This window comes from Dendropsophus ebraccatus, chromosome 3 (genome assembly GCF_027789765.1).
Source record: "Dendropsophus ebraccatus isolate aDenEbr1 chromosome 3, aDenEbr1.pat, whole genome shotgun sequence".
NCBI lineage: Eukaryota > Metazoa > Chordata > Amphibia > Anura > Hylidae > Dendropsophus > Dendropsophus ebraccatus.
In genome coordinates, this window is record NC_091456.1 from 167297962 (window position 1) to 167323505 (window position 25544).

At 43.1% G+C, this 25544-nt stretch overlaps 1 protein-coding gene across 3 annotated transcripts in view; it reads left to right on the forward strand.

The window, feature by feature from the left end:
• Window positions 1-25544, forward strand: part of SPEF2 (sperm flagellar 2) — a 100173-nt gene that overhangs the window by 25783 nt on the left and 48846 nt on the right. For all 3 annotated transcript variants that reach the window (XM_069963060.1, XM_069963061.1, XM_069963063.1), the window contains exons 10-16: window positions 27-195; window positions 12439-12655; window positions 13026-13153; window positions 13740-13812; window positions 14211-14281; window positions 14891-14994; window positions 17354-17610. In XM_069963060.1, coding sequence (XP_069819161.1) covers window positions 27-195; window positions 12439-12655; window positions 13026-13153; window positions 13740-13812; window positions 14211-14281; window positions 14891-14994; window positions 17354-17610 — 1019 coding nt within the window. The remainder of the gene's footprint in view (window positions 1-26; window positions 196-12438; window positions 12656-13025; window positions 13154-13739; window positions 13813-14210; window positions 14282-14890; window positions 14995-17353; window positions 17611-25544) is intronic.

The following is a 25544-nucleotide window of genomic DNA, read 5'->3' on the forward strand; positions in this document are numbered from 1 at the left end:
AATGTGTCTTTTTTTCCGTTCATCAGACTTATCCCTGGAAAACTGATGCGAGAATGGAAAGAAATCTTTTTTACGGGATTGCCTCTGTACGGAGAAGCTTCTATAGATCTGCTGTCGTCTGACCCAACGCCTGAGCAACGTGCGGAAATGGAGAAAGAAAGCCTGCTGGATGAGAAAGACTATGAAGAATACAAGGTACAGCCAGAGTCGCCCCCCACATTGTACACTGCCCACCAGCCATGACTGACTGTAACAATAAAATCCTAGACTTTCACATTTGAGGTCTCATTTCTCGATTATTTAGATTTCAGGAGAAATAAAGCGGATAATATGAGCAGACATTACATATAATACCATTGCCAGCTGCTTTGCTTCAGACATCCGGGGAAACTGGGATCCCCTTCATGCTGCCTGAACCACAAATCATCCAGGCCGTCCCAGCACCACCTCCCCATTCCACTATCTTTGATAGATCCAAAGAGAGAGAGAGAGAGCGATCTGTCAATCAAGGCTGGTGTGGTTAGGGCAGGAAGGTGGTGCCAGGGACCTTCCATATGACTTGTGGCTCAGGCAGCATGAAAGTGATGACAGGTTCCCTTTAAGTAGATATCTCATAAAGTTAGCATATGGTGTAAGTGAGGACATGTCATGTTTATTGAGATTTGGGAGTTGTCCTATCTTGTCTCAGTTTGTATATCGCGCGCTGTCTGTTGCCCCATCCTCTGTGTATTCTTTTGGCCCCCTCGGATATCCAGCCAGGGTGCAGCCTCTGTAGCAAATGCCATGAAGTTTTATGAGATGTAAATAAAAGGTAATATTTCCCCCCACCCATCGGGCTAATCTGCGCCTTCTCCCTGGTGTACGCCTCGGGCAGACCCTTCATAAATTTCCCCCATTGTGTTTTAATAATGATATATACCTTGAGGGACTTCCCAATATATACCTCTGCTGTATAGCTCTGATCATCCGGTGACAGTGTCAGAGCATGGCATGTATTAGGCATTAGTGTGCCCGGTCAGTTCATGGAGTTTAAGTGTTGGAAGTAGGGATGGCCCGAAACCGCTGAGGTTCGGGTTCGTATGAACCTGAACGCTCGGCATCAGATTCCCACTGTTTGCCCGCTCTGTGCAGCGGGTGGATACAGCGGGAGGACCGCCTGGAAAACTGGGATACAGCCTATGGTTATGGCTGTATCCTAGTTTTCCAGGCGGTCCTCGCGCTGTATCCACCCTCTCCACGGAGAGGGCAGACAGCGGGAATCATTGCCGAGAGTTTGGGTTCGCTAGTTGGAAGCAACCGGCTGGTCTTGTGTGTTCCCCGTATGAAGTGGTTAGTACCGACCAAAAGGGATCAAAGAAAGGGCAAGTGGGGCAAGTTAATGGGCACCAAGGGGGGTAAAAAATAGCCTTTCTAGTCTGATCCCACAGAAAAGCGTCTGTAGAGCAAACTGCTAGAAAAAACCTTCCTGCTGTCTATGATAGAAAGGTGTAAGGTCTCGCAGGATGTGGCAGCTTGTTGTGTATGGTGCCTGCAGATCGGTCAGAGCCCTTATGACCCCTGTTTACCCCATGAAAGTGGCATAGCAGCATGATGGAGACCTTGTGTCCTGGCATCATGTGGATGTTACTGTGACACGTACCACCTACCTATCCATTGTACACACCAAGTCCAAGGATAAGTGTGCAAAACAGCTGGAAAACAGCCACCCCTTTAAGATGTGTGCCTCCTCCACTGACTTCTTCCCTATATCCCCCTTGAAGGATTCCACCCACCTCCTTTTAAAGCTGCATGATACTCAAAAACCCAACGTTACGGGAATAGCTATAAAGATAAACCTTTCCATCCAGTTATTAGGAGACAATAAGTAATACATGTGAACAATAAAAAAACAATATGCAGTAAATGTTCTTTTCTTTTTTCACTGCACCAGTGGGCGGCAGCACTTCAGGTCATTAACCCCATAGGTGCTGTAAGGAAAGTGCTGTTTGCATTGCCACGATTACATGTACTTTGCGGCTGTACCCAGATGATGGCAATAACATGTGTCGGCTTCATCTCCACTAATCGTGTTCCTGAATCTACCTTGATTATAATCTCTCCTGCTGAGGTGAGAAAAACAAGAGGTGTGACCTGGGTTACAAGAGAACACGCTGGAGAGCTGTCAGAGATCCTAAGATTTATAATATATATACAGGCTGGAGAGCTGTCATAGATCCTAAGATTTATAATATATATACAGGCTGGAGAGCTGTCAGAGATCCTAAGATTTATAAGGCAGTCATTTTTCTTAACCTTGCAAGTCATAGAAGTCTATTCCCAAGAATACAATATATGTTGAGTCTGACAGCGAGAGTCAGATACATGGCATCCCACCCATCAACTATCTGTCATATATAATGAAAAGAGACGTCCCAGCTCAGCCTCTGCAATACAATCTGCTCCAGTCACTGTGTACGCAGGCTCCTTGGCTCTGGCATATTAACGTGAACTCCTTACAAAATATTCCATCCAGTCCCATAGTCTTCTCTCTTCCTTCTGCTTCCGAAAAGACCCCTCAGGAGCAGGACCTGCTGGCTCAGCCAATCACAAGCGCAAAAAGAAGAGAGATTGGGGTCCGGACATAGGTGAACATGGGCTGTGGGGGACTGAGGTTGGGTCAGTATGTTATTTTTTTCTATTTTGTAAAGGGGTCCAGGCACAATGTTAATTTTAAGTTTTAGCCACAAAAAACTTTTTGAAACCAGATCAAATGAAATTCAGAAATCAGTTCAGTACCGTGTGATTGTGGGATGCCTCCTGTACATCAATGTGCCAGTTATCTCCAATTTCTCTAACTAAGGTGGGATAATTTACCCCTTGTGACAGCCTTAAAGTGTCACTGTCGTTTACATTTTTTTTGCAGAAATCAATAGTTCAGGCGATTTTAAGAAACTTTGTAATTGGGTTTATTAACTGAAAAATGCATTTTTATCATGAAGAAGCAGTTTGAAGCTCTCCCCCGTCTTCATTGTTCTCTATGAAGAGGGGAATGGTGCAGGGAGATGAGGCACCAAAACAGGACAACAAAGAGTTAATTTACAGCTACATCACCGGGCTATCTCCTCTGAAGTCAGCACTGACCTCTCTGACCTCTGAATACCGCTTTCACACAGGTCCCTCTGTGTAATCCTTTGTTCTCTGCTGGCGACTAACCCCCTCCTCCTCCCTCCCCTCTCCGTAGGTTACACAGGGCTCGACTGATGTAAAAGAGTTGAAATTTCCTGATAATGAGCAGTGAAGGAGAGAAAGGAGGGGGGGGGGGCCTGGGGAAAGTCTTTTTGAATGCAGATAATGGCATATTTGCCTAATAAACCCAATTACAAAGTTTCTTAAAATCGTCTGTGCTATTGATTTCTGAAATTTTTTTTTTTTTAAATACGACAGTGACACTTTAAAGTGGTTATAGGAGGAGGGGTCCAACTCCCAATCAAGAGGCAAGGAGTGCCGACTTGGTGAAGTAACCATCAACCCAGCATAACACCAGGTGTATGATGAAGAAGTTCCATATGGACCGAAACATTACGGTTACTGCTGTAAAAAATTTAAACTTATACGACTATCCAAAATTCTACACTTGCTTGTGCGTAGCGATTTCTACCACTTTCTCTAACTGAGAGGGAAAGATTCTAAGACAGTAACTGAGACCATAGTCCGAGATGTCAGCGCCGTTCAAAATTGTGTGTCCTAGTGATTGAGAGACCAGTGACAAACTGGAATTACATCAAGAGGTGCAAAGAGAGGAAGCTTTGTACAGGCAGGTAGTTGGATTTGAAGAATTGTGCGTAGTGACCCATGATGTACTGTGAGTGACATACCAAGCCTAGGGTTTCACACAGTGTCTACATGACCATCAGGAGGCCACACTGGGCTACAAGACAGAAGGTCCAGCCAGAGGTGTCCATTGACCTTACGCCAAGACCCTCAAAAGGATAGTCCACTCAAACATAACATTTTCATATGTTGTTGCCCAGTTCCTTCCATACTTGTTATTATCTATTCAGTCTCCTTTCCCCAGTCCTAAGCTGCTACTTTCTACTAAAGACACAAAAAAATTGTGTGCAGGCTGTTAACTGTCTCCCCCTTCTCCCCCTTTTTAGACAACTGGTGTAAACAAGTCCCTATCTGCAACTTTGTAATTCTGGGAGGGTTAATCACAATGAGTTCATCAGCAACTTCACCTCAATTTAACCCTCCCAGCATTACAAAGTTGCAGATAGGGACTTGTTTACATCATCTCGGAAGGAAGGGGGAGATGGAGAGAAAAGCTCACACGCTGTTTTCTGCGTCTTCAGCAGAAAGCAACAGCTCAGCACGGGGAGAAGAAGACTAAAAAGATAATAACAAGTATGGAATGAATTGTTAGTCTCACCATGGGCAGAAACATATTAAGAGGTAAGTTTGAGTGAAATACCCATTTAAAGGCTTCAGAGCAAGATGGCAATAGAGAATGAAGGAGATGAAATTGAGGCTATTCTCTTCAGTCATTGGCCTGGATGGTGATGGGTCTGGAGACCATGTTCGCAACATAGTGATGAAGATCACATAAGAAACATCTATGTCCCAAGATTATGGTGCGGGGTGGAATAATGTAGGGTAGCCAGAGCCCTCTAGGTACACTAACAGCTCGGCAGCATTACATTCATTTGGTTGTGGAGTCAGTGGTTTGGCCATTCCTCTAAGGTGTCCCAGGAGCCATATTTCAACAAAACAACACCTGACACCATGTTGTTTGTGTGACTTTGCGAGGACCTGCTACCATGGCCCACAGGGTCTCCGGTCCCCCATCTAGCCCTTATCATTGGTTAGCTATTACAAAGGGAGCTGCCAGCAGAGAATCTTTGTGATTTTGATAAATTTGGCGTGGCATAACATCCCTCAGGCAACCATTAATAACCCGATATGTGAGAGTCTGTGTATATCTGCGAGTGGCGCTCACATTCGACAATCACTCAATCATCATTTGCATATGATTATCATGTCTACCGATCCTGCAATTCCCATAATTCCTTGACTTTTCCTCTCATATAACATGGAAGCACCAGGAAGGAATATTTGGTGTAGGGGGGCAGGATCAGCGCTATAAGCTAACAGGTTATATATGATGGTCTCGTATCTTTATCCACTCTTCTGAACCGTTCTTGTCGCTGTAGAATAGAGTGAATGAATAGCTTGTATCTGTACTACCACCACACACACACTCACATTTATTATATATTTCCTGCCGTGTTGGGGGAACATTCACCACAATAATCACGCCTTCAGGCCACTTCCTGACGCTACACACTGCGCCCTTATCTCTGGAGGAAGTCACAGCATTATTTTAGGTACCTGCAGCTACCTGATATATATATAACGCTTTATCCGTCTACACAGTATCTCTATGTTACCTTAGATCTGTGCAGATCTGAAGTTTACTCAGCTACACAAGTAGACCGAAGGTTGTAGAGTATTTTTGGAGCTCTCGTACTCTCATACGGTCTTTAATGTGTTATTATTAGAAGATATGATGAAAAGTAGACACAACATTCATCTTCCAGTCACTCATAGTAACATAGTAACCTAGTTAATAAGGTTGAAAGAAGACAAGAGTCCATAAGGTTCAACCTAGGGAAACCCTACTGTGTTAATCCAGGGGAAGGCAGATGACAATTGCCCCATCGCAGGGAGAAAATTCCTTCCCAACTCCAATGGCAATCAGAATAATCCCTGGATCAACGTGTCACCAGAAATCTAATGCCTATAACTTGTAATATTATGTTGTTCAAGAAAAGCATCCAGGGCTAAACTTATTTAATGAATCGGCCATAACAACATCATGTGGCAGAGAGTTCCACAGTCTTACCACTTGTACAATAAAGTACCTACGTCGATGCTGATGGTGAAATCTTCTTTCCTCTAGACGTAGTGGATGCCCCCTTGTCATGGTAACAGACCTAGGAGTAAAAAGACCACTACAAAGATCTCTGTACTGTCCATTCATATATTTGTACATTGTGATCAGATCGCCCCTAAAACGTCTTTTTTCTAGTTTAAATAACCCCAAGCTTGATAACCTGTCCTGGTACTGTAACCCACCCATTCCCTTAATGACCTTTGTTGCCCTCCTCTGCACCCGCTTCAGTTCAGCTGTGTTCTTCTTATATACCGGTGCCCAAAACTGTACACAATTTTCCATATGTGGTCTGAGCAGTGATTTATAAAGAGGCAAAACTATGTTCTCATCTTTAGCATCTATACCTCTTTTGATGCACCCCATTATTTTATTAGCCTTGGCAGCTGCTGCCTGGCACTGATCAGTAAAGTTGAGTTTACTGTCCACCAATACCCCCAGGTCCTTTTCGGAAGCAGTTTTACCCAGTGTTTTATTATTTAGCACATAACTGTACTTATTATTTCTACGGCCCAAGTGCATAACCTTACTTTTATCCACATTAAACTTCATTTGCCATTTCACTGCCCAAGCCTCTAGCTTCTCCAAATCCCTCTGTAATAAGATATTATCCTCCTTTGTACTGATTACTTTACCCAGTTTAGTATCATCTGCAAAAATGGAGATTCTACTTTGTAGCCCCTCTACAAGATCATTAATAAAAATATTAAAAAGAAGTGGACCCAACACTGACCCCTGTGGTACCCCACTAGTAACTAAAACCCAATCTGAATATGTTCCATCAATGACCACCCTCTGTTTTCTATCACACAACCAGTTACCCATTTGCATATGTTTTCCCCCAGTCCCAGCATCCTCATTTTGTACTTTAACCTTTCATGCGTTTGAAAAGTCCAAATACACAACATCCACAGCCTCCCCCAAGTTCAGTCTATAACTGACCTCTACATAGAAGCCGATCAGATTAGTCTGACAGGACCGATCCCTCATAAATCCATGCTGGTGCTGCGTCATAAGATTATTTTCATTAAGATACACCAGTATAGCATCTCTTACAATCCCCTCAAATACTTTACCTACTATAGATGTTAGACTTACGGGCCTGTAGTTTCCAGGATCGCTCTTTGATCCCTTCTTGAATATTGGTACCACATTAGCTATGCGCCAGTCCTGTGGAACAATCCCTGTCATTATAGAATCTTAAAATATTAGGAATATCGGTCTGTCTAACACAGTACTTAATTCTTGCAAAACTCTAGGATGGATACCTTCTGGGCCTGGTGACTTATGGATTTTAATGTTTTTCAGGCGTCTCCCCATTTCTTGTTGTGTTAGGCAGGTGAGATTTATGGGAGGATTTATATTATCCCCAGTCATGTCGTCTGTTATGGGATTCTCCTCTGTGAATACAGTAGAGAAGAATGTATTTAATAAATTGGCTTTTTCCTCTTCCCCATCCACCATTACACCCAGATTATTTTTGAGGGTACCAACATTTTCAGTTTTAAGTCTTTTGTTATTTGTATAGGTGAAGAACATTTTGGGATTTGTTTTACTTTCTTCTTTCTGTTACAATTTTTGCTTCTTTTATTTGTTTTTTTTACACATTCTATTCTTCTGTCTATAGTTGCTCAATGCTTTCCCACGACCTTCTTGTTTTAGTAGTCTGAATGCTTGTTTCTTATCATTTATTGCACCCCTTACAGCTGTAGTTAACCACATTGGATTTCTCCTATTTCTATTACTTTTCTCCCATATGGTATGTGTCGTTCACACGATTTACCCAGGATCCCCTTAAATATGTCTAATTTTTCTCTTGCTAATTTTTTTTATTTCTGAAGGCATTGTTCCAGTCTATGTCCCCAAAATTTTTGGAAATTAGCCTCCTGAAATGTAATGTTTTCGTAGCCCCTCTACTCAGCATTTTATTGAAGGATAATTGAAAACTTAAAGGGGTTGTCCAGCGAAAAAATGTTTTCTTTCAAATCAGCTGGTATCAGAAAGTTAAATAGATTTGTAATTTACTTCTATTTAAAAATCTCAAGTCTTCCCATACTTATAAGCTACTATATATCCTGCAGGAAGTGTTGTTTGTTTACATTCAGAAACAGTGCTCTCTACTGACATCTCTGGCAGAGTCAGGAACTGTCCTGAGCAGGAGAGGTTTTCTATGGGGACTTGCTGCTGCGCTGGACAGTTCCTGACTCCGCCAGAGATGTCAGTAGAGAGCACTGTTTCTGAATGTAAACAAACAACACTTCCTGCAGGATATATAGTAGCTTATAAGTATGGAAAGACTTGAGATTTTTAAATAGAAGTAAATTACAAATCTATTTAACTTTCTGAAACCAGTTGATTTGAAAGAAAAAAAAATTTCACTGGACAACCCCTTTAATATGTTGTGGTCACTATTACCTAGGTGACCCCCCCCCCCCCCCCCTCTATTTTTGATATTCTGTCTGGCCTATTGGTTAAGATTAGTTCCAGGAGTGCCCCCCCTCTTGTTGGTTCCTGTACTAGTTGGGAAAGGTAATTATCTTTTACTATTTCCAAAAAACCCGCTTCCCTTGCTGCAGTTGCAGGTTTCTGCTTTCCAGTTTATATTTGGGTAGTTAAAGTCCCTCATAATAATGACTTCCCCCTGCTTCGCTGCCACATTTATTTGTCTTATAAGGAGATTTTTTGCTTACTTCTTTCTATAGGAGTTTTATTATTCTTCGTCCCACCCCTTATTTCTACCCAAAGAGACTCCACATTATCATCACTTATATCCTCCCGCAGAATGGGCTTAAGGCAAGACTCAACATAAATATGGCAAAGTATATATTGAACGTCCCCTGCTTCAAATCTCTATCCCTGTGCCTTGTATCTTTCCTAGTCTAAGCTGCTTGGGCTGCTTATATGTGTCTGCTTTCAAGGCAGCAAGTAATGAAGGAAGTAATGAAGACTTACATGATATGGACCTACATATTACACCTGAAGGAGCTATTGGGACATCCCATTCGATCCCAGTCGCTTCTCCTTTGCAGGTATAACAGCTTCCACTTTTCTGAGAACTTTCTATAAGATTTTGGAGGTGTCTGTGGGAATTTCCACCATTCATCCAGAAGATATTAGTGAGGTCAGGTCGGGAGAGGTCGGGCTCACAATCTCCGGTCTTGATGTTGGATGGGGTTGTGGTCAGGGCTCAAGTCCCCTCCATGTCTTTATGGACCTTGCTGTGTGCACTGGGGGCAGTCATAGGGGAGCAGAAAAGGACGAACCCAAACTGTTCCCACAAAGATGTGTGGATGTCCATGTGTAGGTTCTGAAGCATTAAGATTTCCCTTTACTGAAAGTAATGAGCCCAGATCGACCCCCGAGGATCCCCCATAATATTATCCTCCTCCACCATACTGTGCAGCTGACACAATGCCGGCAGGCAGATAATCCATCCATATCATCCATCAGACACCAGATAAAGAAGTGTGATCCCGCACTACACAGCACATGTCTCCTCTACTCCAGTGTCCAGTGGTGGTGGCTTTAAACGCCTCTGACGTCTAGCATTGTTCTTGGTGATATAAGGCTTGCATACAGCTGTCAGCCATGAAGCCCCCTCCGGGCACAGTCTTTGGTCTGGTACCAGATGAAGTTCGGTCTAAGTTGTGGGGTCAGCAGTGTTGGTGTGTTTCATACACTATGCTCCCTAGTACTCGGTGACACGTTCCTGGTCTCCACTTCGTGGCTGACGCTTCCACTTCTCTATAATACATCACAGCTGATGGATGAAGATCCAGGAGGGAAGAAATCTTAGGAAATGACTTGTTACTGCACCGCCCTGGTACAGGGAGCTCTATAGAACGACCCATTCTGACACCAGTGTTATTATTGGTAAAGAACTTTATAGACCTATGGCAATAGGGCTGAATGAGACATTAGAACCAGACCTGGGATCCAAGACGTATCTGCACACAGTAAAATTATTACATGAGGGCACTGACTGCAGCTAGCAATGAGAATGATACCGCTATTATATCGCCAGGGCATTGTAGCGGCCATTGCTGTGGGTGTATTGGTGTATGAGAAAGTGGTTGAGAAATACTAAGTAAAAGGAAATTCTTAGTTTGTGCTAGTCTGGTGGTTAGCATAGAGTGCTGAAACTCTGGTGGTCAGCCTAGTGATAGCCTATGGTACATTTAATGTGGTCAAGAACCAGATGTAGCAGTGTATATGTATTTTTTTTTATTGTATTAGGTGGTAGATTAGAAGCCAAATGTCAAATAAATCTCACCATTTCAGTGCTTGTCGGGGGGGGGGGGGCATTCACATCATATTTATAGGGGTTATCCAGAATTACTCGCTGTTTACCCCCAGAAATAGCACCTCTCTTCTCCTTAGGTTGTGTGTGGTATTGTAGCCTAGGAGAAGGTTTGGTAGGTAAGGTTAGTGACATAGGAGAATGTTTGGTAGGTAAGGATAGTGACATAGGAGAAGGTTTGGTAGGTAAGGTTAGTGACATAGGAGAAGGTTTGGTAGGTATGGAGAGTGACATAGAAGAATGTTTGGTAGGTAAGTATAGTGACATTGGAGAAGGATCAGAAGGTAAAGTACTCATATAGAAGAAGGTTTGTTAGGTAAGGATAGTGACATAGGAGAAGGTTTGGTAGGTACAGTTAGTGACATAGGAGAAGGTTTGGAAGGTAAGGATAGTGGTGTAGGAGAAGGATCAGTAGGTAAAGTACTCATATAGAAGAAGGTTTGGTAGGTAAGGATAGTGACATAGGAGAAGGTTTGGTAGGTAAGGTTAGTGACATAGGAGAAGGTTTGGTAGGTACAGTTAGTGACACAGGTGGAGGTTTGGTAGGTAAGGTTAGTGATTTAGGAGACGGTTTGATAGGTAAGGTTAGTGATATAGGAGAAGGTTTGGTAGGTAAGGTTAGTGATATAGGAGAAGGTTTGGTAGGTAAGGATAGTGGCATAGGAGGAGGTTTGGTAGGTAAGGATAGTGATATAGGAGAAGGTTTGGTAGGTAAGGATAGTGATATAGGAAAAGGTTTGGTAGGTAAGGTTAGGGACATAGGAGAAGGTTTGGTAGGTAAGGATAGTGACATAGGAGAAGGTTTGGTAGGTACAGTTAGTGACATAGGAGAAGGTTTGGTAGGTAAGGTTAGTGATATAGGAGAAGGTTTGGTAGGTAAGGTTAGGGACATAGGAGAAGGTTTGGTAGGTAAGGATAGTGACATAGGAGAAGGTTTGGTAGGTACAGTTATTGACATAGGAGAAGGTTTGGTAGGTAAGGATAGTGATATAGGAAAAGGTTTGGTAGGTAAGGTTAGTGACATAGGAAAAGGTTTGGTAGGTAAGGATAGTGACATAGGAGAAGGTTTGGTAGGTACAGTTAGTGACATAGGAGAAGGTTTGGTAGGTAAGGTTAGTGATATAGGAGAAGGTTTGGTAGGTAAGGTTAGTGACACACAGGAAGATTTGGTAGGTAAGGATAGTGATATAGGAGAAGGTTTGGTAGGTAAGGATAGTGACATAGGAGAAGGTTTGGTTGGTAAGGATAGGGACATAGGAGAAAGGTTGGTAGATAAGGTAAGTGACAGGAGAAGGTTTGGTAGGTAAGGATAGTGACATAGGAGAAAGTTTGGTAGGTAAGGATAGTGACATAGGAGAAGGGTTGGTAGATAAGGTTAGTGACATAGGAGAAGGTTAGGTAGGTAAGGATAGTGACATAGGAGAAGGTTTGGTAGGTAAGGATAGTGATATAGGAGAATGTTTGGTAGGCAAGGTTAGTGACATAGGAGAAGGTTAGGTAGGTAAGGATAGTGACATAGGAGAAGGTTTGGTAGGCAAGGTTAGTGACATAGGAGAAGGTTAGGTAGGTAAGGATAGTGACATAGGAGAAGGTTTGGTAGGCAAGGTTAGTGATATAGGAGAAGGTTTGGTAGGTAAGGTTAGTGACATAGGAGAAGGTTAGGTAGGTAAGGTTAGTGACATAGATGCTGCAGCTTTCTCCCGGGGGATGAGGCCTATTGACATCACTATTATGGCAGCATCCTTGATTCTACAGCTTAGCAGTAAGATGCATGTGACCTACTTTCATGTTTAGGTAGACGTGATCTCGGTCAACCTGGGGTTTGAGGAACCAGAAAAGTATTTGACAGTGTAATGCAACAATGCTGTCAAAAAGTATTTCCATAGTTCTATATTATTGTCACGCTGATCACTGGCTGATCTTTTAACACTGTGTTAAATGAGATAAAGGAAGGGGGTCCGGGGTCTCATCACTATATCCTTTCAGTGTGTCATATAACTTTCCTGGGTCCACAATGCCACCTATGATGTTTTGATGCCCTCTAAGCTTCCTCCAGGAGGGGGCACTGTAGAGTAAGCCCTTTTCCTTATGAAGGTTTGAGCTGACTTTAGTATAAGGTGTATGGGACAGTTCCATGACAGATGATGTGGACAGAGACTCTTGATGTCCCCGTCACCTGTCCCTGACATTTCTCTTTGTTCTTTCACAGACCATGACTGGAGAGTGGACATCGTCTGATCCCGGAGCCATGAAACCTGCCCCCAATAATAACGTCCTGGGCCATGTAGTTCACAGACTGCTGGATATCGTTCATCCACCCCCAGCACCGACGGTGCCTCCAGTGTTTCCTCCATTCCCCATTAAAGGCTGCATACTTGGAAATGTTTATTCTGGGAAGAGCACCTGCCTGAAGCACCTATCACAAGGTACCGCCATGCTGTCTGCTCCCCAGACGCCTTCATTATTGCAGTACTGAGTAGCAGAGCTGAGTTTTTCAGGTGTAGTAATACTGAGTCTGCTATTCTGTTGTATTTAGGACATTAGATAAAATGACTCTACTATGTCCTGTATTCTCTATGGGGAGGGTTAAGCTGCATCCAGAGAGCTCTGACTGCAGCTTATCTCTCCCAGAACAAAGGGGTCAGACAGTGATTTTTTTCATCACACCTGAACCCTATCTCCACCGATACCATTTGTCTGCCCCATACATCTTAGACAGGTGAAAGTATAGAGTGTATGGGGACCTTACAATATATGTTTGCTGTATTAATCCGTTCTTGTGTTTCCTGTCATCAGCATACGGTGTCCAGGTGCTTAGTGTGGATGACCTGGTGCAGGAGTCTGTTAAGGCCTATCAGAAGAATGAAATGGAAGAAGAGGTCAGTGTGCCTGCAGCAGATCCGGAAGAAGCCGATGGCAACAAGGTATAGAATATGAACGGACCGGGGATTGTCTGTTCCTTCTAGGCTTTATAGTAAATCAATGGATGTGGAGTTTAGATTTCAGCCTGGTACCAGAAAATAATGTAGATTTGTAATTTACTTCTATGTAGAAATCTCCAGTCTTCCAATACTTATCAGCTGCTATATGTCCTGCAGGAAGTGGTGTATTGTTTCCAGTCTGACACAGTGCTCTCTGCTGCCACCTCTGTCCATGTCAGGAACTGTTCAGAGCAGGAGAGGTTTTCCATGGGGATTTCCTACTGCTCTGGACAGTTCCTGTCATCGTCAAAGGTGGCAGTAGAAAGCACTGTGTCAGACTGGAAACAATACAACACTTCCTGCAGGATATACAGCGGCTGATAGGTACTGAAAAAGTAGAGATTTTTAAACAGAAGTAAATTGCACTTCTCGCCAGAGTTCCCCTTGGGTTAACCTGTCAAAAAGCAATCTTCTGCCGCCTGCACATCTCTCCGTGTATAACGCTCAGGCTGAGATGAAGGGGAGGAAACATCAGGAAAGAGGGAAAAGGCCACATGTGATAGATTTTGTATTTCTTTTTCCCAAACAGATGACAGAGAGTTTTCCTGCTGCCCCGGATGGGCCTGAAACCCAATCCTCTGAAAGTATTATTGCAGCTAAGAGTAAGTATCTCTGGGATGTAGGATATTGTGCACATGACATCCCGCTCCATATAACACAGTCAGGTTGTCTTGCAGTTTGTATCAGTTTCCTTGTAATATTGGAAAGTGCACCACAACTTGATGGTCTTACCACCCTCACTTTGAGGGTCATGTTCCGAGCAACAGTGAATGTGATTGGCCAAAGACCTTCTGCAACCTCTGGCTTGTAGACTCATGCAGAGACAGCCGAAGTCCGGCCATTTTAAAAAAGGCAGCCAACAGGGGCAGGGGCGAATGTAATAAGGAGTGCTAACTTCTTAGCGCACTAAGAGAACAGGTTACAGAAGCCCATAGAAGTCAATAGAGATCTAAAGGGGAGAGAAGTATCTGTAATAATATGTTATATTCATGTCTTTTAGGTGGTGATGAATCATCTCACCCACAGACCACCAAGTCCCCGAGAGACATTACAGCACCAAAGGACAAAGTGGTATAGTACAGCTGATGTCACATGACCAGGCTCCTTATGGTTCATGAGGGTTTCCAGAGAGTAGAAAAAAGTTTTTAGTAAACCCACCTCATGATTTTTGCACCATTCGCCTGTTCTTATGGTGCGGTCTGTGAATACGACTCCCATCATGCACTGAGATTGAAAACCACACTGCTTTCACCCCTTAATGATATGTTTGCCTTCAGGATGCCATGCAGTCTTAAAGGGGTATTCTAATCTGGGGTAGTTACGCTCAAACCACATTGTCCTTCCTACTCCCCCCCCCCCCCATCGTTAGAAAGACGACCCCAAATATCAGCTAAATTTAGCTGCGTTCGGATCTCTTCAGCAGTTCCAGCTGAGGATTCAGGGTCCCTGTTGTCTATATCGCTGAAGGCCCCAGTGGTTGGACCCTTACGATCTCTGGGTTATGCCCTATTCTGTACATACTGTTAATAGCGCATCACTACCCCCTTTAAGAACGTGACTCCCGTAGCGCCGGTCTGAATGAGTTGGCAGTGCACATACCCCATACTGCTGTCACACAGGTATGGGGGGGGGACATAATCCTTTTGGACATCCTTTGATGATCTGTTTTTTTTCTTGAAGCTCTCGTGGCGGGCTCAGCTAGGGGGGATGATGGAGACACATATGAGAAAAGGAAAGCCGGTGCCAGACGAGCTGCTTGTTGAAGTTCTCATAGAGGCCATCAAGTAAGATGATGTTTTGTGATTCCTATTTTTAAAGTATGAAGTACTGTTTTTTTATCTATCCTTTGGTAGAACGGGTATAGATTCCACCAAGATGATTGGCAGCTCAGGACACTGTTCTTGTTGCATTCTACACTGCTGGCATAGTGCACCATAGAGGAACAGGGACTTTATTTCCATCAACACTCACTTAACATTTGTTATCTCAGATGTGAGGGACCCCAGCCCAGTAAACGTATGCTGCACTTAGTAAACGGTGATGCTTACAGAAATGCCGCTCTCTTCACGGATGCCGTATGCATTGCCAGTCATGTACTTTTACTTGTCTGGATCTTGCCTAAGGGTGGACAGATGTTCATTGTATGCCCTGGGGACCATAAATAACTCTTCTTTCCTCTTCTTGAAAAAATTAATGTATAAACTTTTGCCTGTAAGGTGAATGTTCACTTTTCTGCGTATTTGTTTTTGGTCCTTCAATCTGTAAATCTGTTTTACCATCAAAAACACATAAGTGACTAACATTTGTTACTGTGTACAGGGTTATCATGTAGTTCAGTGTATTATCAGTATGCAGTGAGCTACTGAGCTCCCTCTAGTGGTGGCTGCAGGCACACACAATTGTAGATAGGACATAACCAGTCAAAATGGGAATAATCCTTCATGGTTGGCTCCTGTCCCACACTAGGAATATCAGGACCTGTAACCAGGAACGAGCGGGGTCCAATAGTGATTACTGCCGTGATCTAACCCTACGTGATTTCATGCCGCTAACCTCAGAACATTACTCATCCAGTGAAAACAACACCTTCTAGGCTCGTACTCTGATTTCACTTCTCAGAATATAGTGAAGAAAACATATTGTAGCTCATGTCATTAGGTTTTATAGAGGAAATGAACGGCCTGAGGTTCATATTGAGGGCGCTTTTATGTCAGGGTGCGTGACTGAAGAAGGTCAGCGCACCACATAACATTATACATTACAGAGGCTGCATGTCACATAGGAAGCTGTGACCTAAAACCCTTCCACAAGGGGTGGATGTCACAGACCTACAGAAAGTCAAGACTACAGGAGGTGCCAGTGAGGAACAGGTTGCAGCTCTCAATTTTTCTGGGGCCTTTAATATTGACGATGTGGTTGGTGGCTGCAGGATTGTCCTGTTTCTATCATATAGTATAGCTACACCACAGCTTTAATGCAACAAGGTGCACAGCTCTTTACAGCTGCAGTAAAGTTATTAGAGTTAGAGCTGTGCCATATAATGACCCCTGCACTTGTGTGTCCATCACATGAACGGGAGTGATGTAACAAGCCCGGCACCTGTGTGTCCATCACATGACCGGCACTGATGTAACAAGCCCCGCACCTGTGTGTCCATCACATGACCGGGACTGATGTAACGAGCCCCGCACCTGTGTGTCCATCACATGACCAGGACTGATGTAATGAGCCCCGCACCTGTGTGTCCATCACATGACCAGCACTGATGTAACGAGCCCCGCACCAGTGTGTCCATCACATGACCAGGACCTGTGTTTCCATCACATGACCAGGACTGATGTAACGAGCCTGCACCTGTGTTTCCATCACATGACCAGGACTGATGTAACGAGCCCCGCACCTGTGTGTCCATCACATGACCAGGACTAATGTAACGAGACCTGCACCTGTGTGTCCATCACATGACCAGGACCTGTGTGTCCATCCCATGACCGGCACTGATGTAACAAGCCCCGCACCTGTGTGCCCATCACATGACCAGCACTGATGTAACGAGCCCCGCACCTGTGTGTCCATCACATGACCAGCACTGATGTAACGAGCCCCGCACCTGTGTGTCCATCACATATCCGGGACTGATGTAATATCTTGGATATGCCCTATTTATTAGATAGAATTAAGTTAGGGCAACACCTCGTTTTTGCAAAATGTTTTTTTTTAATCCGTGTTTACAAAAAAACTGATGGACACACACAAAAAAAAAAAAAAACAGATCAAAACACATCTGTTTTTTACCTTACACAAAAACGTGGTCAACCACATTTTTGTGTACACTAAAAAAATTAGTTAGTGATCTTTTTTTATAATGGAAGTCAATAGAAAAACAGATCAAAATGGATGCACACAGATGGATCGTTTTTTTTTGTAAAAACGGATGAAAAAAAGGATTGCAAAAACGTAGTGTGAACCCAGCCTTATTTGTATCCTAGTTATGATTTTATATATATATATATATATATATATATATATATATATTGAATATATATTTGATTAATATATATATATATATATATATATATATACTATGTGCTGTAATGTATAGACAATATATATATATATATATATATATATATTTGCTTTCAGTCGTATTCCAGCAAACACTGGGTGGATTATGGATGGATTCCCAGCTACTGTGAATCAGGCAAAGCTCCTAGAGAAATCCCTCACCGGGGAAGATCCAGAGAAAACTACGGCAAAGAGGAAGAAGAGTAAAGTGTCACCCTTAGTGGATGATCCAGTGGCACCGCAGGAGCCCCCACCGCCATCACCGGGCCTGGACTTTGTGGCCTTCATAGATGTATCAGACACAGTCGTGTTACAGCGCGCTGCATCATTCACTGGTGAGAATTATTTGGGGACCAGTATAAAGCACAGGAAGAAGTTTCCGCTCTAATATCCAGTGTCCCCTGTGTGCTCTGTGTGTGGTGTAGTATAGAGGATCTGCCAGCTCTCTGCCCCCTGTGTGCTCTGTGTGTGGTGTAGTATAGAGGATCTGCCAGCTCTGTGTCCCCTGTGTGCTCTGTGTGTGGTGTAGTATAGAGGACCTGTCAGCTCTCTGTCCCCTATGTGCTCTGTGTGTGGTGTAGTATAGAGGGCCTGTCAGCTCTCTGTCCCCTATGTGCTCTGTGTGTGGTGTAGTATAGAGGATCTGTCATCTCTGTGTCCCCTGTGTGCTTTGTGTATGGTGTAGTATAGAGGATCTGTCATCTCTGTGTCCCCTGTGTGCTCTGTGTGTGGTGTAGTATAGAGGATCTGTCAGCTCTCTGTCCCCTGTGTGCTCTGTGTGGTGTAGTATAGAGGATCTGTCAGCTCTATGTCCCCTGTGTGCTATGTGTGTGGTGTAGTATAAACGACCTGTCAGCTCTCTGTCCTCTGTGTGCTCTGTGTGTAGTGTAGTATAGAGCAGCACTTCTCAAACTTTTTCTACTGGAGCCTCACCCAACAGACCAAGGCAATGCTTGCGCCTCACCAGACTTACCAAGAGGATGCCTGGGCCTCACTATTTGTGGCGAAAGTCCATTTAAAAGCTGGAAATAATGCTAGGGCTACCTTTCACTCATCTCCCAAGCTCTCTATACTAATAAAGCAAGTACAAAATGAGTTAATAATGTTGCTAAAATGGAGATTTTTGCAAACAGCAAAAGGACAGTGCAGATCATAGTCATTTTTGTGAAAACTGGCTCCCCAGCTGGGCCTCACCAACAAATAGGACCCGCCTCACAGTTTGAGAAGCACTGACTTATGTCACCACATATATAACCACATATATCACCATTCATATCACCACATATATATTTCCATATATCACTACATATATCACCATACATATCACTATATATCACCATACATATCACCACATATATAACCACATATCACCACATATATCACCTTACATATCACCACATATATCAGGACATATATCACCATACATACCACCACATATATCACCATACATATCACCACATATATCTCCACATATATCCCCACAAATATCACCATACATATCATCACATATATCACAATATATATCACCACATATATCATCATACAGATCACCATATATATCTCCACATATATCACCATGGATATAACCACATATTTCACCATACAAATCACCATACATATCACCACATATATCACCATAAATATCACCACATATATGACCATACATATCACAACATATATCACCATACATATCACAACTTATATCATCACTTATATCACCATATATATCACCATATATATCACCACTTATATCACCACATACATCACCATATATATCACCATACATATCACCAGGCCCGGACTGGTAATCTGGCAAGCCGGGCAAATGCCCGTTGGGCTGGCCAGATTACCAGTCCGTGGGCCGCCCGGGCTGCATAAAAAAAAAAAATCACCGCCGCGGCCCGTTTCTCTTCCCGGTCCACTTCTGCCCGCTCCGGTCACCGCAGCCCGCTCTGTCCGCCTCCTGTCACCGGATCACAGCCTCTGCCCCCTCCGGTCACTGCAGCCCGCTCGGCCCGCCCCTGACATGCGCCGCTAATCCAATCAACGTGGAGCAGCGTGGGGCCGCTGCGGCCGGCCGTGGAACGCTTGTTACGTGCACCGCAGCGGCCCCACGCTGCTCCACGTTGATTGGATTAGCGGCGCACGTCAGGGGCGGGCCGAGCGGGCTGCGGTGACTGTAGCGGGCAGAGGCTGTGATCCGGTGACAGGAGGCGGGCCGAGCGGGCTGCGGTGACAGGAGGCGGGCCGAGCGGGCTGCGGTGACCGGAGCGGGCAGAGGCGGGCTCCGGTGACAGGATGCGGATCGAGCGGGCTGCGGTGACCGAGGCGGGCTCCGGTGACAGGAGGCGGACCGAGCGGGCTGCGGCGATAGGAGGTAACAGGAGCGGGCTGCAGAGACCGGGGGCCATCTATAAAGTAGGGGGGAGAAGAGAGAGGGGGGCCATCTATAAAGTAGGGGGGAGAAGAGAGATGGGGGCCATCTATAAAGTAGGGGGAAGAAGAGAGAGGGGGCCATCTATAAAGTAGGGGGGAGAAGAGAGAGGGGGGCCATCTATAAAGTAGCGGGGAGAAGAGAGAGGGGGCCAACTATAAAGTAGGGGGGAGAAGAGAGAGGGGGGCCATCTATAAAGCAGGGGGGAGAAGAGAGAGGGGGCCATCTATAAAGGAGGGGGGAGAAGAGAGAGGGGGGCATCTATAACAGAGGGGGGCATCTATAAGGGAGGGGGAGAAGAGAGAGGGAGCCATCTATAAAGGAGGGGGGAGAAGAGAGAGGGGGGCATCTATAACAGAGGGGGGCATCTATAAGGGAGGGGGAGAAGAGAGGGGGCCATCTATAAGGGAGTGGGGAGAGAGAGGGGGCCATCTATAAGGGAGTGGGGAGAGAGAGGGAGCCATCTATAAGGGAGGGGGGAGAGAGGGGGGGCATCTATAAGGGAAGGGGGAGAGAGAGGGGGCCATCTATAAGGGAAGGGGGAGAGAGAGGGGGGCATCTATAAAGGAGGGGGAGAGAGAGGGGGCCATCTATAAGGGGGGGGGGAAAGAGAGGGGGGCATCTATAAAGGAGGGGGAGAGAGAGGGGGCCATCTATAAGGGGGGGGGGGAGAAGGGGCCATCTATAAGAGAGGGGGGATAAGAGAGAGGGGGCCATCTATAAGGGGGCTACATAGAGGGATGCATATACAATAAGGGGGCCACATAGAGTCAGCCTACCCACTAAATGAGGGTGTAAAGGGGACAGTACAGATGTGCAGTTAGTATAGAGATGAGGATGGTGTCAGAGTGAGGAGCCTAATATGTCTGTCCGCGGTGACATTAGTCAGTATGCGGTGACATTAGTCAGTATGCGGTGGGATTAGTCAGTATGCAGTGGGATTAGTCAGTATGCGGTGGTATTAGTCAGTGTGTGGTGGTATTAGTATGTGGAGGTGTCAGTCAGTATGCTGTGATATTAGTTAGTATGTGGTGGTATTAGTATGCGGTGATATTAGATAGTATGCGGTGACATTAGTCAGTATGCGGTGGTATTAGTCAGTATGTGGTGGTATTAATTAGTATGTGGTTGTATTAGTCAGTATGCGGTGGTATTAGTCAGTATGCGGTGGTATTAGTCAGTATGTGGTGGTATTAGTTAGTATGCGGTGGTATTAGTTAGTATGCGGTGACATTAGTCAGTATGCGGTGACATTAGTCAGTATGCGGTGGTATTAGTCAGTATGTGGTGGTATTAGTTAGTATGTGGTTGTATTAGTCAGTATGCAGTGGTATTAGTCAGTATGTGGTGGTATTAGTTAGTATGTGGTTGTATTAGTCAGTATGCGGTTGTATTAGTCAGTATGCGGTTGCATTAGTCAGTATGCGGTGGTATTAATCAGTGTGGTGGTATTAGTCAGTGTGTGGTGGTATTAGTCAGTGTGTGGTGGTATTAGTCAGTATGTGGTGGTATTAGTCAGTATGTGTTGGTGGTGTTAAACTCAGCACGGTGACCGGTGAAGCAGTCTGTCTCTGTACACTGTGTAGTGGTGATGACCTGTAACTGCAGCTCAGCTACACAGTACAGAGACAGAAGCTTCTGACCCCATTTACTGTGTTATTATCTGTAATTCCAGTCATGACCGTGATGATACAACATGTAGCTATGCTGCACTCACAACATTGTCTCATAACTTATCACCGCACGGCGAGTGGGCCTGTGTGCTCGGAAATGCCAGGGCTGATTTTTAGTCCCAGTCCGGCCCTGCATATCACCCTTTATGTCGCCACATATATCACCATACCTTTCACCATCCATATCACCACATATATCACCATCCATATCACCACATATATCAACATAAATATCACCACATATCACATTACATATCACCATACTTATCACTACATATATCACCATAAATATCACCACATAAATCACCACATAAGTCACCATACATATCACCATATATATCACATCATATATCACCATGCATATAACTACATATCTCACCATACATACCACCACATATATCACCATACATATCACCTTATACATCACCACATATATCACCATTCATAACACCACATGTATCAGTATACATATCACCACATATATCACCTTATATATCACTACACATATCACCATAAATATCACCATATATAACCATATTTCACCACATATATCACTATACATATCACTACATATATCACCATACATATAACCACATATATCACCATACATATCACCTTATATATCACCATACATAAAAACACATATATCACCAAACATATCACCATATATATCACCACTTATATCACTATACATATCACCACTTATAGGGCTGTACACTATACATATCAATACATATATCACCCCATATATAAGCATACATATCACCACATATATAACCATACATATCACTATATATATATATATATATACACACATATATCACCATACATATCACCATACATATAAACACATATATCACCTTACATATATACACCTATATCACCATACATACCACTACTTATATCATTATACATATCACCACATATATCACAATACATATCACCTTATATGTCACCACATATATTGCCATACATATAACCACATATATCACCATATATATATATATATATATATATATATAATCATTAATATCACCATACATATCACCATATAAATCACCACTTATATTACCCCACATATCATCACATATATCACCATACATATAACCACATACATCACTATACATATCACCATATATATTATCATTTATATCACCATACATATCACTACATATATTACCATACATATAGCTATTTATATCACCATACATATCACCATATATATCACCACATATATAAGCATATATATCACTACATATATCACTATACATATCAACGCATATATCACCATACATATCACCGCAAATATCACCGTGTATATGACCAAACATATCACCATACATATAATTATATAACACCACATATATTGCCATACATATCATCACATACATAACCATGTATCACCACATATATAACCATACATATCACCACTATCACCACATATATAACCACATATATCACCATTCATATCACCACGTATATATTTACATATATCACCACATATATGACCATACATATCACCACATATATCACCATACATATCACTATATATCTCCATACATATCACCACATATATAACCACATATCACCACATATATCACCTTACATATCACCACATATATCATGACAAATATCACCATACATACCACCACATATATCATCATACATATCACCACATATATCCCCACATATATCACAATACATATCACCACATATATCACCATATATATACCACCACATATATCATCATACATATCACAATATATATCTCCACATATATCACCATAGATATCACCACATATATCACAATACATATCACCACATATATCACCATATATATACCACCACATATATCATCATACATATCACAATATATATCTCCACATATATCACCATAGATATCAACACATATATCACCATACAAATCACCATACATATCACCACATATATCACCATAAATATCACCACATATATCACCATACATATCACAACATATATCACCATACATATCACAACATATATCACCACTTATATCACCATATATATCAACACTTATTTCACCATATATATCACCACTTAGATCACCACATACATCACCATACATATCACCCGTTATGTCGCCACATATATCACCATACATTTCACCATCCATATCACCACATATATCACCATCCATATCATCACATATATCAACATATATATCACCACATATCACCTTACATATCACTACATATATCACCATAAATATCACCACATATATCACCACATAAATCACCATACATATCACCACATATATCACATCATATATCACCACATATATCACATCATATATCTCCATGCATATAACTACATATCTCACCATACATATCACCTTATACATCACCACATATATCACCATTCATAACACCCCATGTATCAGTATACATATCACCACATATATCACCATACATATTACCACATACACTCACCGGCCACTTTATTAGGTACACCATGCTAGTAACAGGTTGGACCCCCTTTTGCCTTCAGAACTGCCTCAATTCTTCGTGGCATAGATACAACAAGGTGCTGGAAGCATTCCTCAGAGATTTTGGTCCATATTGACATGATGGCATCACACAGTTGCCGCAGATTTGTCGGCTGCACATCCATGATGCGAATCTCCTGTTCCACCACATCCCAAAGATGCTCTATTGGATTGAGATCTGGTGACTGTGGAGGCCATTTGAGTACAGTGAACTTATTGTCATGTTCAAGAAACCAGTCTGAGATGATTCTAGCTTTACGACATGGCGCATTATCCTGCTGAAAGTAGCCATCAGATGTTGGGTATATTGTGGTCATAAAGGGATGGACATGGTCAGCAACAATACTCAGGTAGGCTGTGGCGTTGCAACGATGCTCAATTGGTACCAAGGGGCCCAAAGAGTGCCAAGAAAATATTCCCCACACCATGACACCACCACCACCAGCCTGAACCGTTGATACAAGGCAGGATGGATCCATGCTTTCATGTTGTTGACGCCAAATTCGGACCCTACCATCCGAATGTCGCAGCAGAAATCGAGACTCATCAGACCAGGCAACGTTTTTCCAATCTTCTACTGTCCAATTTCGATGAGCTTGTGCAAATTGTAGCCTTAGTTTCCTGTTCTTAGCTGAAAGGAGTGGCACCCGGTGTGGTCTTCTGCTGCTGTAGCCCATCTGCCTCAAAGTTCGACGTACTGTGCGTTCAGAGATGCTCTTCTGCCTACCTTGGTTGTAACGGTTGGCTATTTGAGTCACTGTTGCCTTTCTATCAGCTCGAACCAGTATGCCCATTCTCCTCTGACCTCTGGCATCAACAAGGCATTTCCGCCCACAGAACTGCCGCTCACTGGATGTTTTTTCTTTTTCGGACCATTCTCTGTAAACCCTAGAGATGGTTGTGCGTGAAAATCCCAGTAGATCAGCAGTTTCTGAAATACTCAGACCAGCCCTTCTGGCACCAACAACCATGCCACGTTCAAAGGCACTCCAATCACCTTTTTTCCCCATACTGATGCTCGGTTTGAACTGCAGGAGATTGTCTTGACCAAGTCTACATGCCTAAATGCACTGAGTTGCTGCCATGTGATTGGCTGATTAGAAATTAAGTGGTAACGTGCAGTTGGACAGGTGTACCTAATAAAGTGGCCGGTGAGTGTATATCACCATACATATCACCTTATACATCACCACATATATAACCATTCATAACACCACATGTATTAGTATACATATCACCACATATATCACAATACATATCACCATATATATCACCACTTAGATCACCACATACATCACCATATATATCACCATACATATCACCCCTTATGTCGCCACATATATCACCATACATTTCACCATTCATATCACCATATATATCACCATCCATATCACCACATATATCAACATATATATCACTAAATATCACATTTTATATCGCCATACATATCACTACATATATCACCATAAATATCACCACATATATCACCACATAAATCACCATACATATCACCACATATATCACATCATTTATCACCATACATATGACTACATATCTCACCATATATATCACCATATATATCACCACATATATCACCATACATATCACCTTATACATCACCACATATATCACCATTCA